The following is a 20,243-nucleotide window of genomic DNA, read 5'->3' on the forward strand; positions in this document are numbered from 1 at the left end:
AAACGGACAAATCATAGAAGGCCGGTGATGTTTCGGCAGCGCAATGACCAGCGAGATTGATTTTGGGCAGTAACCGCTGATGGGATATTAGAGGGAGGACTGAGATGTGGGGGAGGCAGGGGATGAGTGAGTCAACACAGCGTTGACTAATCAACTTGATATTGATCCTAATCCACAGAATGGTTGATTATTATCATTTCATCTGGGAGTACCCCCTAGATAAGCAATGGTTGAGTTGTTGACTATCGTGTTGTTCTCCAGGTTCTCCACCATTGACTATCGTGTTGTCCAAACATGCTCACTATGAGAGACTGGCTTGCACAAGGTCAACTGAGTCCATAGAAGAGGCAACATTTGAACAGGGGACTTGCCAGTTCATAGTTCAGTAACTTAGCTCATATGCTACATCAGCTCCTACATTGCCCCATAATTATGGCCACAGGTACGATACAAGGCATTACCTGATTTCTGAGCTGTACTGCATACAAAGTCTGCTTTTAGAGGTAGACGCATTCCTGACAAAGTAACAGATCCCCTGGAAGGAGAAACTCCACTAGGCATAGCATCAGCTTTAATCTTCTTGCTGTGAGGTCCTTCATTTTTTAGTTTGTTTAGCTCTTCCAATAATGCTGTTCTTTTTTCAGCTGTATAAACATGACACAATTAAAATTAAGGTAGCTTTCCTTGTACAAGTTTCTTTTAAGTTACTGGTTGTTTTGCAAGTCATAACCACTTTTCACAAAATCTATATTGCTTTACATAAGCATTTCTTTGCTGGATCAAAGCCAAGGTCCATCTATTGGAAATAAATACTGGATTAGATGTCACCCTGATGTGTTGCTTTGGAATACCCAATGACACAAAAAATAGCGACTCCCCACATTCAGAAATATAATGCCTCTGGAAATAAGAGCTTTTATTCATCTAGCAAAGGAAGTAAAAGAAGAGAGGCCTCAAAATGGTACTAAAAATGATCATCTTTATGAAATAAAAAAATCAACCATCACAGATAATTATAAACATAGACATTAATTATAGTAGAACAGCATGATACATGGAACAAACACTAAAACCTCAACTAATCATAAAACCAACAACTGCACCAAACATACTTATTGCACATTGCAGAACATAATGAAGTTCTTTAACATTCTCCCTGAAAACATAATGTAAATCCCTTGATCTCGTAGGTTATAAAACCTATTATACTTATAAATACTAATCTACACACAAAGCATCATTAAAACAAAACAACAAACCTACTTGCAATGAGAAGCAGTCTTTCAGCTTCTGCTTCTTCTTGTGATCCTTTCCCATGTTCCTCATCAATGCAGCAATTCAGAGCCTGACTGGCTTGATGTATGACAGTTTGTTGCAAATTGATTTCATTATTCAGCTCCTAAATGTGGTCAAATGAGCAGACTTAGTAGAACCCAAAGACTTTAGAAGACATGCTTTACTTACATTTACGCCAGCGTCATCTCAAATACAAGTTCCTCATAATGCAATTTCCACCTCCCATAGGATGGGGTTGAGAGATGGAGCGGAAAAAGAGGTGATTTTCATGGCGTCTATCAAAAAGATTGGTGTATACTTCAAAATGGCACCGGCATTTTTAGGGACATGTGCACAGTAGTTCTAGAGTCAAAGCCTTGAATACTAAGACTAGTAACCAATTTTAGTCCTAGTTAAAATAGACACATTGAAATGAATGGGGTTTAAGTTACTCATGATAGTTTAATTCTATACATTCTCTTCAGGTTCTGCTTAATTCAATAGTCCTACATATGGAAGTGCAGCCCAAAGTATGTTTTTTAAAACATACAGATCAATGAGATGGCATGCACAATGCTGGAATTTGTAGTAGCCTTGCTGATATTTAGCATTTTGTCTGAAGACCTAGATCAGAGATAGGCAAGCTGGTGCCCTTCAGATGTTTTGGATTACAACTCTCATAATCCCTGACCATGAGCTATGCTGACTCAGGAGTAGCCCAAAACATCTGCAAGGTACCTGTTTGTCAATCCCTGGCCTAGATGAATGCTCCCTCACCTTAGTGGCAAAGCATAGAAGTACTTAGGCCTCTAAAGCATTATTTTAGTATATAGGGGGCAGGGTGTGGAGATTGTCATAAGTCATGTGATAAGTACTAGCTAATACATGTTCACGACACCGGTACAGTCACGTATTACTTGACAGTCCAGCCTAGTGAAGATGTAAGTTATAAAACTGAACACTGTCTCTTCACATTTGTGAATTTCCTCAAAAACGAATCAGTATTTGCCCAGATATTGGCCATGGTTTACGTAAGGTGTACGTAACCAAGCATTCAAAAACAATCCTGAAATCCAAACTACTAGAGGCCCCAGATAATTTTACAAAGTAGAAAGTAATTAACATGCAGCCTTGGATTTCTGTGTTGTTGTTGTTTTGCTTCTTTTTAAATTTTGTTTTAACTGTTTTATTCTGTTTTTATTTTCATTTTACCTTGTGCACCACTCCGAAATTTTTTCAATGAGGAGCAGTATATAAATATTCTAAATAAATAATTGAAATGTAGCCATGAAAGTGCTGTCTTTGTTGGAAATATGAAACAGCAAGGCAGACAGAATGAAAATCTAGTACGCTGGAAGGCAAAAATCTAGCTACCTGTAATTTGCGTTTAATGTTAATTTGATCAGAAGTTCCATTCCTTTTTTCTTCAAGCCTGGAAGAAACGTCTTCTTTACGAACTATCACTTGCTTTATTGAAGGACGATCAGTTTCTTTAAATCGCTGTGACCGATAAGCATCAATACTACAGGGAGGGAAAATCCAGTTTTAGAAAGATGCAGAATAGATTTTTTGACCTAATGCATTTCAGGAAGCGCAGAGGTAAGGATGGACTTATAACCGAGGATGACCTTTGGAGAAGTTGGTGATTGATTGATCATGCCAGCATTCAGATAGGGTGCTCTCAGTTCTTATGGCTCTTTCTCAGAGTGGTTTGAGCCAATATGGATATGCTTCATACATGATCCTGAATGATGGCTAGGATCCTTCCACCCATATATTTCTTCTGTGGTTACAGAAAGCACCAAAGCACTGTCTTTCTACCTTCTCCATGTGCCCATTATCCAAGAAGGAATATGGTCTAGACTTAGACAGTGTTAAGGTGTTTGATTCCTTTCCCTACATTTTACTACCATGACTGTAAAGGAGGCCAATTTATAGTTCAGTTAAGTATTCTAAACTAGAAATTATTACCTATACAGGTTACGCTCCTCTGACAAGGATCCAAAGCTGCTTCCAGATTCAGTTCTGCAGACAGACATTCTCTGAAACTTGCTGGACTTTGGACTGTCATCACTTGCATTGCTTCCCTCACCTACTGATTTACTAGGGGAAGCAAAAACCTGGAAAACAGACAGAAAGGAGGCATAGGTTTTTGACCCTTTGAAGAGTAATTAAATTTTGAAGCAGTTAAATTTTGAAGCAGACTCTATTAATAAGGAGAATATCTAATTGATTGTTAGAAGTTTAAAGGGGTATTTCCCCATTTCCTGAGAGTTTACCCTACCAACCTGGATATGCAAAAGTAATACCACTATATTTAATATCCATTCTTACCTCTGGACTTACAACAGCAACAGACTCTGTTAAAGGTGTTAGGAGAGACATCGAGGAAATATTCAGTGACTCTTCCTGTTCTTCCTCACTGTCATCTTCTAAGGTCATACTCATCTCTTTTTTAAGTTTCTCTATATCAGGCCCATCCTCTTGAAGAACTTCGTCAAACATGTCACTTATCACCTTTGAACTGTTCATCTTGTCATTCACCTCAGTTTCGTGTTCTTCACCTAGAGAGTATAACCCACAAAGCCCTTAACATTGACAAAAGCTAAAAACAAAGTACCCACATACTGTCTAGAAAACAAGGTTATAGAAGGATATTCTGGGCATCTCAAATTTTTGTGAACCACCCAGAGAACTCCGGCTATTGGGTGGCATAGAAATGTAATAAATAAATAAATGAATAGGGCCTGGAAGGACCAAAATTGAATTCAAACTTCTATTCTTTGACAGTAACCTAAATACAGAGAAGATAATCCAACATGGCTGAAGAAAATGATCTGACATAATTTATAATAAAGCAAAAGCATATCACTACAGAATGCATTTAGGATAAAACTAGATTATATAAGAGATCTCTGACTGCATCTTCTATTTTATGAAAAGCAGCTGAAGATGGCTGCTTATTTGAATAGAGCAGATTTAACTTTTCTCTCCCATTACATTTCCCTGATGGAAAGAATTCTCCTCCCAAGCTAGTTATACCAGATGTGGGAAGAAATATGAATAGATTGCCTGCATAATGTGCAGCTTGGTCCTGACTTTCACTAAACTGGATAGTACGTACCTGCAGGAGGGGAACGCCTCCCCCAAGGGAAGAGGGAGAGCCACCTGCTGCTGCCTGCCTGCTGCTCTTTTACCACCACCACCACCCTCTCCCTGTTGGACTTCTGCTCAGCAGACTGCCACGCCCTGCAGGCCCAGTCCCCCTGGTATTTGGCCAGCTGCTGCTGACATTCTCCACTTGTCCTCCTCCCTGGAGGGGGGGATACGTAAGCCAGCTGGCTGAGGTGTCCTGGGAGAGCCAGTGCCTGCGGAAAGAGGGGAACACACCCGCCCCAGGGAAGAGGGAGCCACCTGCTGCTGCCTGCTTGCCACTGCTCTTTTCTTTCTTTCTTTGTGGGCCTTAAGCTATGTGCCTGGGAGGGAGGATACAGAGCCAAGTGGAGGGATTCGAAGGGCCCCCAATCAGTGTAGTGACGGGTAGAGGGAGATATGGCATTGTGAGGACTTGCCAGGTAAGGGGAACACAGCCCAGACAGTTAACAGCTGTGCCGTGTTCCAGTTCTCCCCGCAGCCGCAGGTATGTTGGTTGCCCTATCAGCCAGCCCTCAGACCTCCGAATACTGCTCTTAAACACCAGATCAGTGCATAATAAGACCTCCCCCATCCACGACTTAGCTGATCTGACATGTATAACTGAGACCTGGGTGGATGAGCAGGGAGGAGTCAGTCTCTCCCAGCTATGCCCACCAGGGTACTTGGTTCAGCATCAGAGTAGCCCTGAGGGTCAGGGAGGGGGATTGCTGTGGTCTATAGGAACTCCATCTCGCTCTGCAAGCTCCCTGTCCACGTGACTACTGGTCTGGAGTATTTTCACCTTGTGTTGGGTCAGCGGGACAGATTAGGGATTCTGTTGGTGTACTGCCCACCCCAGTGCTCAACAGACTTCCTAGGTGAGCTGATGGAGGTGGTCTTGGATGCACTGCTGAGATTCCCCAGACTGTTGGTTCTGGAGGATCTCAACTTTCACACTGAGGGCACCTTATCTGGGACAGCTCAGGATTTCATGGTCTCCATGACAACTATGGGACTGTCCCAATATGCCATCGGCCCAACGTATGGAGCAGTGCATACTCTTGACCTGGTTTCCTCAACTTGACATGGAGATAGTGATCTGAAAACTGGGGACCTCACATCATTGCCTTTGTCATGGTCAGATCACTGCTTGCTGAGGTCTAGATTTACAGCAGCTTTTCCCCTCTGCAAGGGTGGGGAAAATTAAGATGGTCCGCCCCTGGAGACTAATGGATCCTGATGGTTTCCCAAAGGGCTCTGGGGAGTTTTCCAGCAGATAGGGTTGGTGCTTCTGTTGAAACGTTGGTTGATCTATGGAATGCAGAAATGACCAGGGTGGTTGACATGATTGCTCCTGAGCGCCCTCTCCTGCATGTGTCTGCATGTGATCAGTGATCTAGGCCATATTGCAGGGGTGAGGGAACTACAACTAGATGGTGTTGGACTACAAGTCCCATTATCACACCATTGGCTACACTGGCTAGGATGGAGAAGAGTTGGAGTACAACATCATCTGGAGGGCCACATATTCACCACCTCTGTTATATTGTATCAAAACCAGGATTACACTTCAATCAAAAACTGGAATACATTTCGATCAATCAGTTTTCCCATACAGTTCATGCTTCCCAAGCCCACCCCCCCAACAACTTTTTCCTGCCAACAGGTAGGCTCCATTAATACCCAAGATCTTAAAAGTCAGCCAGCCAATTGTTGTTGTTTTAATTGTATATGCTCATGATGTTGTGTTTAATTGTTTTCAAGCCTATGAAATCAACGTAATTCAAGGCCAAAAACAGTACTACAGTGGCAGGGTTTTTGGTTTTTTTGGCAAATACATATGATTCAATTGGAAACTGTCTTACTACTATTTGGTTACTATGGACAAATGCTGCTCCATTTTCCAAGTGATTAAATCTTCTGAACAGTTTTTGGAGTTTCTCAGACATGTATTTCTCATTAGAAGATATGATGTAATATTTTTCAAACACAAATAATCCCAGTTAAAGATCACAGAGCCCCACTGTGAAGTGTTTAAGCCTACTTATTTATAGAAGACACTTTTGAAGGATGCATTCTTTGTTATGAGACTGATTCAAGAATACAGAGTTAGGAAATACAAACCGTCCTGTTTGTTAGGAAGTTGCTCAAGCTTTGAGTTAGACACTGCTTTTACAGGAATACTGGGTGAGAAGATTTTCAGAGGGCTAAGTTCTTCTGTATTTTCATATTCTGAAGTACCTAGAAGTTTCGAAAGAACATGCAATTCAAGTAAAGCAAGCAGTTTTGAAATAAGGCTTATTTTGCAAATGACTTTTTTTTTGCAAAAAAATATTTTTTTGAAAGTCTATGAGAATTCCCACTCATCTGACACCATTATCTTTTTAATTTGGCATTTTTAACCAAAATTCTAAGAGTTATGCCCTAGGGTTCTGGGTATCTCAACTATCTTAGATAATGAACATGTTCCAGAGGACAGCCAACCACCCCAATCTGTCAGACTGTAGGACTCTTATGTCCTTTTTGGACTGAATTTGGAAAGTAACCCGTATCTGGGATGGACACCAGGAATACCACGTTCATTTAATTGGCAAGGCCAAACATTGCTGTCCACCCATGGATGGGGTGGGGTAGAGGTGGCAAATGCGTATGTGAGAGCCTAAGATTTGTCTGTCATACAGGTTTTGGAAAATAATGTCTGGCCAGTTCCAATTTAAATAAATATTGGATATCTGAAAGATTCAAGGAAACCCTACTTTGATTAATTTTACTTTTAAAAAGGGTGTGGAAAGATTAATCATATATAGCTACCTGACTCAAGTTCTATAGAAGTCCATTTCCTGAGCTAGGATATAACTCATTACTGAGCTTCATCTTGACCTCTCAGAAAGAGGATAATCCTCACAATCAGTTATCCTATGAGTTATTGTTCCTTCTTTCACAAAGAAATAAAAAACACAAATTCTCATGCAAGAAACGTTTGTAAAGCAAGGTACTAATGCTGTGAAGTATAACTAGGCTTCCACTAACCATTTACCAGGTCATGATTCAAACAAACTATCCTTGAGCATAAAAAGCCATAAGCTTTTGTGTTCAGATACAAAGGAAGAATGTTTAAGGAAGAACATTCTTACCTGAAGATACACTTTCTGCTACTATCTCAGGAGTTGTGACTTTTTCTTCTGCTAACTGGGAGCTGGCATCTGAAATGGGCAGGTGCTTTGAGTCTACTTGAATATGACTCTCCTAGAAAAAGAACATACATCATAGTCAGCCTATATTAACTAGCAGAACTTAAGATATACTTTTCATGCCATGACACCTTAAGAATAAATTCCAAACTCTCCAATAAAACCCAGGGTTTGTTTATACCCTCTTTCTCCCCCACCAGATACAGGGCTTAACAAGCCTTGCCACAAGGTTTTTAATATATGGAAATTATTTGCATTCTGAAACAAACAAGACTAGTAAAATTTGTGGTGCTTGTCACATAAAAAACGCATGAAACCTGCATGTAGAGGAAATACAACATGATTCACTCCTGCAGGATTGACACATGACCTTTATCTTCTCCCAGGCATTTAACAGCATTTAACAACATATGCTGAGTTTGTTTGTTTTTAACGGACCCCAGAATAGCTGTTTTTATAAGGATACTGTATTTTTATGCTTTTTATGTTTTTAAACTTTGTATATTTGTTTTAATGTTTACAGTTAACTTTTGTGAACTGCCCAGAGAGCTTCAGCTATGGGGCAGTATATAAATGCAATAAATAAATAAATAAATAAATATATGGGGTCTTGATACATTATTCCTACATACAAGGTATGTAAGGCAAGTCATAACACAGGGAGCCGCAGCATGTATCTAAAGTTATGTTACAGATTTCCCCAAAACACATTCTAACATATTACCGATTTTGTGTCTGGATGTTTTTTCTTTGAGTTCTCTCCCCTTTCAGCACTCCACAAGTTTCCCCTGTCAAAGCGACCTCTAATGCACGCAAGTTCTCTTTCACGTTCCTGAGAACAAAAAAAAAAAAAGTAAAGGTAATCTGAATGTACAGACCACTTCTCCAACAGATGTCCAGTATTTAAGTTTGATCATTTCACATGCTCTTAAGTACTTGCGAGTCATACCTGTTTGAGCTGCTGTGCTAGGCTGGCTGTTGAAGAAACTTCATTCTGTCTGAAGAGTCTTTCTTGGATTGTCTTTGTATTTGGAGTGATAATGGGAGTTCTATGTCCTCCAGGGATAATAGGACTTTGTGTAGTATGCTCCTGGCAACGTTCTCCAAAACGCTCCAGAAAAGGCTTAATGCCTGATCCTCCTGTAAGAACAATGGGGTTTGCTTCATGAACATGTTAGGTTCTTCATGATTTAGAAATAATGCTGAAATACACTGTGAAGCTGATCTGGGAAGCTTTCCTTCTACACTGCACAATTCTACGCAAACTACAAGATTCCATATTTGAACCTATTCTGATGAAGTATTCAGGCATAGCTAAGAGAAAACAGACTTTCAAAATGTCTGTAATATGTACGTATTACACACATCTTAAAACTTAGTGCCATGCCATACAAAAAAAGGTATTAAAAATTCTTATATAAAAAGATTCTAAATAAGTTAAACTATGCAGATCTTCAATCTAAGTCTCTGAAAGCCCTAGGATCTCCTGAGATTTCTACAGGATGAACAGAAAGTTTCCACACCCATGTAATTCAAGCATGTTAGTTTCATCCAACAGAGCTCAAAAGTTAGTTATCAATAACAAAGTAAAGAGGCAGAAAACACTAAGCTGCTCAATACATTTTGAGCTGAGCTTTTATCATAAAATGTTTATGGTTTTCCTAAAAACTGTAGTCTGATATACAGAGGCTCTTTTACAAAGGAGTAAAACAATTTACCATGTGAAAAGCCTGAACATTGAATACATAAGAACAGGGTGGAAAAGATTCAGCTACATGCACTTCAACATTTCTTCCAGACTTGGGAATGTAGGCTTTTGTATGGCAGCTATCCAGATGGGAGGTGTTGTTCTGCATTCTAGAATACCACCCTGTTGTGATTCCAGTCAGTAATTAAATTTCCTTTTTTAAAAAAGCAACTTGGCAAATACCTAGTTGTGCAAGTAGATGCTACAATATAAAACTAGGAATAATATTTCAATATTTTTTCTGCCTTCCCTAGTGTGCTTTAAAGAAATACAAAAGGGAAAAACTTTAAGGTTTTTGTTCTCATAAGCACAGGTCTTCCAACGTAACGTGACAGATTTCTCCCAGTCCCAAATAGAGTGCATAGAAGAAGAAAAAACACCTAGAACATAAGATATCCAATCAATTCTTTCATAGTATTTCTAGCAGCTTTGAAGACTATCCTTTTCCGGCAGGCCTACCCAGATCAATGTAAAATCAAGAATTTTTAAGATGTTTTGATTCCTGTACTAGTATTGTTCCCCACCTCGATCCAAAGGGAGAGGCGGGTAAGAAATAAATAAATAAATAATTATTATTATTAATGCTAACGACTATTTACTAGCTGTAGGTTTCTGCACTGAATATACAATACGGCAGCTTTGTAAATAAGCACCCAAAAGTTACTAGCTTGCCATATATTAGCCTGCTAGAGGCTGGGTGAGGATGGAAAGAGCTGTAATTCTATCCTGGGCACATAGGAGAGGGACTCTCTCCTCCAGCAACTTGCTTGGAGGAATGGAGCAGTCTACCCCTGTCCCACCAGCCTGCTCAATCACCTGCATGGAATTCTATGCACTAGTCAGGAGGATAAAATGGAGAGGAGGAGGATTATGTATGCCACCTTGGTTTCCTTGGAGGAAAAAAGGTTGGATATAAATGCAATAATAAATAAATAAATGTTAATTCTAAAACAAATGAAAAGCAAAATGCAGCTTGCACGAATTGTAGCATTAAACAAACTGCACGTTAGAATGCCCAAGGAACTCTACTACTGTTCTCCATGGAAAATATTTTGCACTTCCTTTCAGAAATATGGAATATGCTAGGCCCAAAAAATGTCATCTTTGTACAAGGATTGCAGCCTTCTACCTGGGATTAAATCCGAATTAGCGCAGTGAAAATTACTTCCAAACAAACATACATAGCTTCAGCTGTAAAGTGTTAGGCAGAAGTAGGTAAGCTGAGGGGTTTGTGGTTCAGCTGCTTTCTAGGCCATGTTGTGCAAAACATTATAGAACATTTCAAGCTCCTTAAGTTTCCATGCAATCCAAACACATCTGTTTTGTTAACATCTGTTTGCTAACAGAAGCTGTTTATTTAAAACTCAATTCTATAGTGCAATCTATGGCCAACTTCATAAATACTGAAAAACTGCATGAGTCATTAGAAACCAATAATGTAATGTTGATAACCCTGTGTGCAAAGGCTTTAGTTTAGTCCACGCACACTTCAACAAAGTTAGGGGTCACTTCAAGATAAACCTATCAAGTTGTGATCACTTAGGCCACTATATAACCAGCTAAATATCTATACAATGTTTTATAGAAATCGACTTTGCATGCAAGATTTCCAACCAAAGCTGCAATGAACACTGTTTTAAATAATGAAGTAATCCTTCACCTGGTGTGGTTGTCTTATCCTTGTAGTCAACTTGTACATGTGTTCCTTTGATTCGGTCGTCTTTGGCAGGAAGCTGTTGGGATGCTGTTGGTTTCAGTAATGGTTTAAGACTAGTCTTTTCTTGTGGCAGTAGTTTTGGTACCTCAATTTCTTTAGAATGATCACTAGTTTTTCCTGAGTTTTTTGTTATGGAATTATTAGCTCCCTGGAGATGGGAAAGAGAAAAAAGAGTCTGTTTCACAAAACTCAAAGAGTGAAGAATATTCTGCAAATTACTTAATGTTATAAAGACTTTCCCAGATGACATTAGCAATTCCAATCATTGCTCTAAAACTGAAGTTTGCATTAACTGTTTAACTAGGGGGGCTAAACTAGTGCCTCTTTCCCCTTGCACTGCCATTTTACTACCGCAGCTTAAATAGGAATCTGTAAAGGGGATCAGCACATCTTGCCATGTTTTGAGCACATATGTAAGTTGTTACTTGCCACCTATAGGATGCTCTTGTTAAGCAGATGCCTACTGAAATACGCTTATACATGATTTTATTATAGACACTATTCACTGCTGCCTGCCAATCATAAATAAGTTATGACTGTAAACGAATTCCACAAAGACTAACCTGGATTATGATTTTGCTACATCAGATTAAGTAGGTATTTTATGACAAATGCTGCTATCCAGAACTCCACCTCTGCTCAATACAAAGGATTATACACAACAAACTCCTATTTCCTTTCCTATAACTAACATTCCTACAACACGATCCTAAATACGTTTATTTATAAGTCTCACTGTGCTCAATGGGACTTACTTCTCTGCAGTGTAATTAGGATTACCGCCTAATATTGCCAGTCTGCACTCTAAAGACCGAGATAGGAAATACACATCAGATTAAATATGATCACTTACCAATATCCCAGAGATTGCTGACTTATTCACAGATGACTCAACAGCCCTTTGAGAACAGGATGCAGCATCCTGCTTCACACTGCCACTATTGATTCTAGCAGATGCTCCACTTGTAGTGGACAATTTGGATAAACAAGTAGTGCCAGGCTGTTCTTGTGTATTGTTTTGTTTTGCAGATGGATGACTTAGGTCATTTTCCCAGGAGCCAATTGTAGCAGCAAGGTTAGCTAGACGGCCTCTTCGCCCTATTGGGGTGTCAGCTGAAAGGGGTAGTAGTTTGGGCGGGGAAATGACACATTCTTTTGATTGGACAGGAGATGTGCAAGAATTTTCAGACAAACCTGAAAATTGAGAGAATACAAAGAGACAGTACTATAAAGCTATGTGACACTTGACTATAAATACCAATGAGATCCAGAATGTTCTGAAGCAAGTCAGAGTATGCAGCTCAAACATCTCTCCCCACCCCACCCGCCACTTACCCAACCATCTCCCATGGGAGAACACAGGACCCAAAGGAGGAAGAGAGGCTACCTGCCCTCTTTGCCCTCCCTACAAATGCAACAAAAAAGTTGGAGCCAAGGAAGAACTCACTCACACTTTAGATACTTAATGTTTGTAGCACTGAGGGTCCTGCAAGATATTATATTCAGTCTACAATATCTTCAAATAATTATTATATTCAAATAATAACAAAAAAAACCCCCATAACACAGATTTATCCTTAGCCGTTACACAAATCAACACTAAATGCATGGAATAAACCTTCCTGGTTGTGTGTGTTGAGTAAGAACCACATCTAGGCAACCAGTCAGCAACATTTTTATAACTTAGGAAAAAGTTATGCTGTTGATGCACTACATATGACTGGCATAACTATTTATGCATAGACAAGCTATATATATGTAGCCCGTTTGCTAGTAAGAGTCAGATAACAACCTCTGCTCCCCACTCTACGAAAACATATAGATAATGGCATATGGATAATTCAGATGTATATATGCCCTGAAATTAAGCATCTTCAACACCCCAATGAAATAAAAAATATTAAAGTTCCACTTTTTGCTTGCTTGTATCATTGAACAATTTTTTCAGCTACATCTGTCATGAGTCAAATACATACCACTATCCCAGCAGCGACGCTGTTCAGCCAGCTTTTGCATACGTGTTTTAACTGAAGCAACTGAAGATGGCTCAGATTTAGGATTCTGCTTTTCACCTTCAGTGGACAGGGCAACAAGCTCAGTGGTAGGATTTGTTTCATGGTTTATGGAAGGTGAATTAATTGAGTACATATTCTCTGAATTGGAAACTGGAACCTCCACACCGTCTGAACAACGTCTTTTGGATGGTGATGGCTTTGTACTTGGTTTTGCTGTAGAAATTTAAAAACAATCAATTGAATGCTTACTCTTAATAGAATAAACACAACTCTTCATCAAGAACAAATTAACAGTTCACATGCAACAATAAGAGCTCCCCCTGCTTTAACTTCACTGATTTCCAGTTATTGCTCAACTATCTTCCTCCATGTTGCCTTGCTTGTAAAATGTTTTAATGGTCAATCCTATGCATGTCTACTCAGAAATAAGTCCCAACAAGTTCAATGAGACTTACTCCAATATAGCATTGCAGTTTTAAGAACTCAAACTATTTGAACACATGGCAGCAGTTTTAATTGCAAAAAACCTAGAATAATAATGACAGTCTCATGTTTGTGAAAAATACCTTCTTCACTAGGCTGAAGTGGCTGGTTACCAGCTTCTGACAAAGGTTCTCTACTCCTTTTTGTTTGTGTAGAAGGTTGCATTGCTGCTGTGGGCCGCCCAGCCATCTTCTTCTGTAAATTCTCTCTCCTAGCACGGGTTCGCTCTAGAAGTTTCTAAATATTCCATAAAAAAATCATAAGTTAGTTTTTGATAAAAACTGCAGTGACTTTCTGGTGATTAATACAGCCGCAAGCAAATAGTTATGTTAACTTAGTGACAATACTTTCTACAAAGCAAATGGTGAAAATTCTTCCTACAAGTAAACAAAAACAAAGTTTTTCTGCCATAGGAGGAGACAGTATAATACCTATCAAATGGAACATTTTATAAGTTTTATTCACCAAAAGAACATTACAGAAAAGATTTGGAACGCCTGCAACAAACCATCAACTACAGACTAGATAGAATTCAAGCATTGGCAGACAGTGGTCAAAACTGTAACTGTGAAGCCTGAAGTTCGTTGAGTGAAACAGATGCAACAAGTTACCTTAATCACCAAGGATCTATCTGGACAACAAAGACAAATCACATACTAATGATAGTGTTCTCAAATGATATAGAGAATTTCTAGTAATGTTTAGTGCAGTTACACACATGTCAAACTACCCTGCATGTTATGTCATCCAAAATAACAGAGATGGGGAGATATTTAAATACAGAACAAGTAGAACCAGCAGGGGTGGTCTACTCACAGGTCTAAAATACAATCCAGATGCAGCAATTAAATTGTAAATATGCTGCAGTGCAATAGTTGAACAATAGCATTGTGAATCTGGGAAATGGGCCAGACACATTCCATTTTGTTCAGTTAGCCCAGTATTTCAGTTATTATGTTTAGGATGTCATTAATCAGGAATGTGCAGCGCTATAAAACTCTAGTTTTTACATCTCCAACTACTCTATGCCTAAGGGCAGTAGTCAAACAATACACAATTATCCCTATATCAATTTCAGTTACTTAAACCCCACTTAAATGAAAGCTCAATATTGCTTTTGGAAAATACTCAGATTCAGACCTGGCATACCCCAGAGAGAAATCCAGAGTTAGGAACAGCCACTGAAAGTGCCTATGATATCCTATTTGGGGTACATTGGGCATTTTTAATGTGTGTCCTTGGATGACTAACAGTCATTAAAGCAACACAGGAGGTCTTTGAGGGTTGCAGGGTCCAAAGGGCTAAGAATCTGAAGATTAAAATCAACAGCCTGAGTTTCATCTTGAAGGCTACACAGAATTCAGATCTAAGAACAACAGCATAACTTGGTCTAAGTGACAAACCACTCGAGGCAGCAGGCCACCATGTCAAGATTAAGACCGTACTACAGAATATAATGCAAACACTGGCTATAACCCAAAGTTTGTTCATGATGATATACATTTATATATATATATTTCCATGTAGTGAGTATTTTATTTATTTATCTTATTTATTTATTACATTTCTATTCCGCCCAATAGCCGGAGCTCTCTGGGCGGTTCACAAAAAAAAAAAAAAAAAAAAAATACAGTTCTCCCAACTAACTGGGAATCTGAGATCAGGTATGGGTGTGTGCAAGGACATATCTTGTCTCCTCCCAATCCTACTGTTTCTGAGTGAGGAGAACTATGCAGATATTTCCCTCATGGAAGCATCTGCAAACATGCATCACTGTGGACAAACTTTGAATGGGAGCTGTAAAGCAAGTGGTATGCATAACTAGTATTAAAACTTTTGCTAGGAGACTCAGGCTGAGTTCAGACGACATGCTAATCAATGGGGGAGGGAGGGTAATAGGAACAGAATGGGAAACAAACGTTGATTAGCGTGTCATCCGAACTCAGCCAAAATCTCTTCTTTTACTATTCTTACAGTGGCGCAGAGCAGTAAAGCAGCAGTTTCTGCAGCTGAAACTCTCCCCATGGCCTGAGTTTGATCCCAGCGGAAGCCGGTTTCAGGAAGCCGGCTCGGGTCGACTCAGCCTTCCATCCTCCTGAGGTCGGTAAAATGAGTACCCAGTTAGCTGGAGGAAAGGTAATAACGGCCGGGGAAGGCAACGGCAAACCACCCCGCTATAAGGCCTGCCAAGAAAACATCAGCGAAAGCTGGCGTCCCTGCAAGAGTCAGTAATGACTCAGTGCTTGCACGAGAGGAGGAGACTCAGGCTGAGTTCGGACGACATGCTAATCAATGGGGGAGGGAGGGTAATAGGAACAAATTGGGAAACAAACGTCATCCGAACTCAGCCAAAATCTCTTCTTTTACTATTCTTAAAGAATCCAGGTTCAGCAAGTAGTTATTGCTACATTACAATGAGGAACAGATGTTCTGAACTACTGTGTATCCAGGGTAGAATTTAAAGCTCCATAGCATTCATCAGCAAATTGCTGATACTGCAATATTAAGAGGAGTTAACAAATACAATAATCAGACCAGGCTATAAGAACACAGGTCCATGTGGATAGCTAGCAATTAACAGACTTCAGTGCAGATTTCGATGGTGCTTAAGGCAATGGAAGCAGGAAGAATCTGAAGCCAAACTACCTAAGAATTAAAGCACCCTGCCTTTTTACAACAGAACATTAACCTTTGGTTTATTTATATTCTAATGCAATAGCATTCATATAACATCTGTCTGCATACGCCAATCCTTGGTTTTGACTTTAATAGTTTGTTTCTAATCAAAAGACAATCTATTTAGTTCTAAGCCCAAAATACATCAAGGGATGTAGAACTTACTATGTATATTAGAAGTTATGCTTCCCCCACCCTATAGTGACACACAGTTTTAAAGACAGATGCACACTAGTTTCTTCATGAATTTAGAATTGTGTTCCTTCACACCATGTTCCTTGATACAAGAAGTATTTAATAAAAACTTGCCAGTCAAAGCTAATTGCCTTTTCTTATTATACTGGAATGGGGACTTCTGGTCTGAAGACTGGGCAATTTAATTGTACTTTATAGGAAAAAAATGCTTTGTAAATTTCCCCTTCAAAAGCCAAATATTCTAAAGACACCCTCCAATATTGTGAAATATTTTAATAAACAATTAAATTAAAACAAGTTTGAAAGCTGCACACTACACTCAAAAAAGTTCTGTTGTATTTGTAAGAGGGTGTGGATCCTTTGGAAGAAGTCCAGAACACAGCACACAAATACATTGAAGTTCATTTTAATAAACAAAACTTGAATAAGGAGATCTCTTCAGAACTAGTCTTGTCAAGTCATCCACTACCAATTAAGGAGAAAAGTTGAATGTTTGAATGTAACAGCACAAGAAAGATAACCGTCAATTTGGTACACCATGCACTATGGGACTGCTCTAACATATAATTTAAAGTATCAGCACCAAGTTGCTTAGGGCTCTTTAAATTGTTTTATCTTAAACAAATTAAGGCACTTGCAGCACAATCCTGAGTGTTTATTCAAATATAAGTTCTACTGTGTTCAATTTGGCTTATTCCCAGGAGTGTGCACACAGGATTGCAGCCACTAAGCAGATAGACACAATGAAGTTGTGCCAGTTTACATTTCTTAAGCTACATTACCTGGGAGTAAGGCCCATTAAACTCATTGGACTTACTTCTGAGTAGATATGTATAGGACCGCCCCATTAATTAATTTACATCAAAGTAAGCTAAAATGATTAAGGGGCTGGAGCATCTCCCCTATGAGGTAAGGTTGCAACAGCTGGGATTGTTTAGCTTGGAAAAAAGGAGGCTAAAGGGAGACATGATAGAGGTGTACAAAATTATGCATGGTGTGGAGAATGTGGATAGGGAGACATTTTTCTCCCTCTCTCAAAATACTAGAACCCAGGGTCATCCCATGAAGCTGATTGGTGGGAGATTCAGCACAAATAAAAGGAAGTACTTCTTCACACAGCACATAGTTAAATTATTGAACTCACTACCACAAAATGTACTGATGGCCACCAATTTGGATGGCTTTAAAAGGGGGTTGGATAAATTCATGGAGAAGGTTATGTGCCACCTCCAGTATCTGAGGCAGTAAGCCTGTGTGCACCAGTTGCTGGGGAACATGGGTGGGAGGGTGCTGTTGCACCATGTTCTGCTTTGTTGGTCCCTGGTCGACAGCTGGTTGACCACTGTGTGAACAGTGCTGTACTAGATGGACCTTCGGTCTGATCCAGCATGGCACTTATGTTCTTAAGGTAAACTTTTTATCCCACGTTTATTTTTAAAATTTAGATGAGACTGCAAACCTATGCCTGCTTACTTGGGAGTAAGCCTCATCACACTCAATAGGACTTTCCCCTGTGTAAGCATTCATAGCATCGCACTGGCAATATGTACCTACCCTTACATTTCAAAGCATTTATATTATTGATTAGAAATACAGTTGGATTCAAAGTGCACCAATTTCTTGATTAGTGCTATGGGGATATGACTTCATAGAGGCATTTGCTCAATGTTAAAGGAAGGAATAGTTAGGTTTCTACCACTGGTCACTGGGAGGCTGCATACCTGTTTCCCCAAAAGAACATCACAAGGGAGAGACCACCCTGGCCCCATCCATCAGCCAACTAAGGAGCAGCAGCTCCAAGGTTTGTTTTCCTCTTCCTTCATAAGATGTCTATTACATTGTAAGCCTGCAAGTACAGACTGCCTTATCGTTCAATCACTTAGAAAAAATTAAATACTTTATAAAACTGTTAAACAACATACAGAAATGCCTTTTTGTTTGACATTTGGTCATACATTTGTTTATATTTCAAGAACAGCTTATTTAAAAAGAAAACCAGGCTGTGTTTAAGCTTTGAAATCACACATCACCAACTTTTGGAACATTAGTTTTAGAAAAAATTAAAGTGAAACCCTGTAACAACTTGGGGGGTAAATGAGAGTCTGTTGCTTGGTTTTATGTTTCCAGAGTCATCCTGACAAGCATAAAAGAAGAGTTATTTGAAAATGCCGCACCCATTTTTCTCATTTTTTCCCAGTGAGTCAGGAGAAGAGAGAGAGGCAGTTTGTACATATCCCTATAAAAAATAGTTTTTTTAAACCTGCAGAAAATATACACAGGGATAAACTATTTGCATGATAAGGAAGTCAACTCCCCAGAATGTCCCCTTTTACTTTACTGGCTTTTGTACCAAGACCCCTGAAAGAGAAAGATTTCCCTCCCCATGGGTGGAGGAAACCATAGGAGAACGCAACTGCAGTTCACTAGGAATAACAGTTCCTCAAAACGTGGTTCTTAAATCCTATGAATATTTCTAGTCCACAAGCATGATTCAATAATGTAGTCCAGCTTTCAACATAGGTGACTCTCTGTAACTGAGTTTCACACACGTGTATATATATTATACACATATATGCAATTGAGAGGCTTGTGCATTGTATTCCTAAAGTTTCGAAGTCAGATAGTAAACAAGAAATGGCAAAAAGGCTTAGTATTAATACTCCAGAATCCAGATATCCTGGGTGTGTGTGTGGGTGTGTGTGTGTGGTGTTGGTGGATAGTATAGACTACAATCCTATACCCACTTACCTGGGAGAATGCCCACTGAACTCAATGGGACTTACTTCTGAGCAGGCATATAGGATCCCACCATAAAATCCTTGTTGGGGCACTTATAAAGATCTTAGAGCACAATTCTATCTATGTATGTTTACTCCAAAGTAAGCCCTATTGAATTCAACAGGATTTACATCCAGGTAAGCATACACAGTATTTCAGCCATTGGGTAATATCCAATGTTAGTCCTACTTAGACTGGGCCCATTGAAATGAATGGGAGTTCAGTTAGTCATGACTAACCCAAGTCCCATTCCTTTCAGTGAGTCTACTCTAAGGAGAACTAAGAACTACAGTCCGCACCTATGCATGTTTTCCCAGAAGCAGATCTCTCCCTGAATGTATTGGGAATTACTCTAGAGGAAGGTTCACCCTGAAGAATATTCCCATGCCACATGTACCCCCACATATCAGAACTGTCTCACCCCACCCTCTGCAAGATTGACTCGTTTGCCCTACACGCACACCTGGTTCCCGTGCACACTGACAGGCTTAATAATCCCCTCAGCGGGGAAAGCTGCGCGGACGGAGCCACTCACCTCGGTGAAGGGGTCCATGCCTACAGGTATCGCCAGCGCGCGCCCCCTTTCACTGCGTCCGCCACCGAGCCGCCTCTCCGTCTCGAGCCCCAGTGATAGATAACCGCCCTTCAGATTTGAATTTCAGCGCCTGCCACAGCCGACCTGCGCAATGCGCGTGCGCCTCTCCGAGCGGCCAGTGCCGCTCCGCCCAACGCAGTTACGTATAAGAGACGGAGTCAACCGAAAGACAGCCATCGCCTCTTCGGTCACGCATGCGCATTCTCTCTCCCCACCTCCGTTCCGGAATGAGAGCGTAACCTTAACCGGGCGTTTTTCAGGTTTCAAACCACCCGAGCAGGCTAATAGGGGAGTAAAGGGTGGAGAGGGTGACTGTCGTGAACGTTGTCAAAATGATGAGGGGGGAAAACACTATGTGGAACCGATAAAAAAGAGAGATAGACTCTAGTGTTTAAGAGTAGGAACGTTTTTAATCTCTTTGTCCAAATGACTCTGC

At 39.9% G+C, this 20,243-nt stretch overlaps 1 protein-coding gene across 1 annotated transcript in view; it reads right to left on the reverse strand.

Annotated features, from left to right (window-relative positions):
• ANLN (anillin, actin binding protein) overlaps nt 1–19,788 on the reverse strand; it is a 37,264-nt gene extending 17,476 nt beyond the window's left edge. The window contains exons 1-14 of the mRNA XM_063129636.1: nt 19,748–19,788; nt 13,647–13,800; nt 13,042–13,293; nt 11,919–12,259; nt 11,009–11,213; nt 8,551–8,741; nt 8,326–8,433; nt 7,545–7,656; nt 6,535–6,651; nt 3,610–3,839; nt 3,247–3,395; nt 2,650–2,797; nt 1,264–1,399; nt 462–644 (exon numbers count right to left, since the gene is read on the reverse strand). Coding sequence (XP_062985706.1) covers nt 462–644; nt 1,264–1,399; nt 2,650–2,797; nt 3,247–3,395; nt 3,610–3,839; nt 6,535–6,651; nt 7,545–7,656; nt 8,326–8,433; nt 8,551–8,741; nt 11,009–11,213; nt 11,919–12,259; nt 13,042–13,293; nt 13,647–13,800; nt 19,748–19,765 — 2,344 coding nt within the window. The 5' untranslated portion in view covers nt 19,766–19,788. The remainder of the gene's footprint in view (nt 1–461; nt 645–1,263; nt 1,400–2,649; nt 2,798–3,246; nt 3,396–3,609; nt 3,840–6,534; nt 6,652–7,544; nt 7,657–8,325; nt 8,434–8,550; nt 8,742–11,008; nt 11,214–11,918; nt 12,260–13,041; nt 13,294–13,646; nt 13,801–19,747) is intronic.
• Between the last annotated feature and the right edge of the window lie 455 nt (nt 19,789–20,243).

This window comes from Elgaria multicarinata, chromosome 1 (assembly GCF_023053635.1).
Source record: "Elgaria multicarinata webbii isolate HBS135686 ecotype San Diego chromosome 1, rElgMul1.1.pri, whole genome shotgun sequence".
NCBI lineage: Eukaryota > Metazoa > Chordata > Lepidosauria > Squamata > Anguidae > Elgaria > Elgaria multicarinata.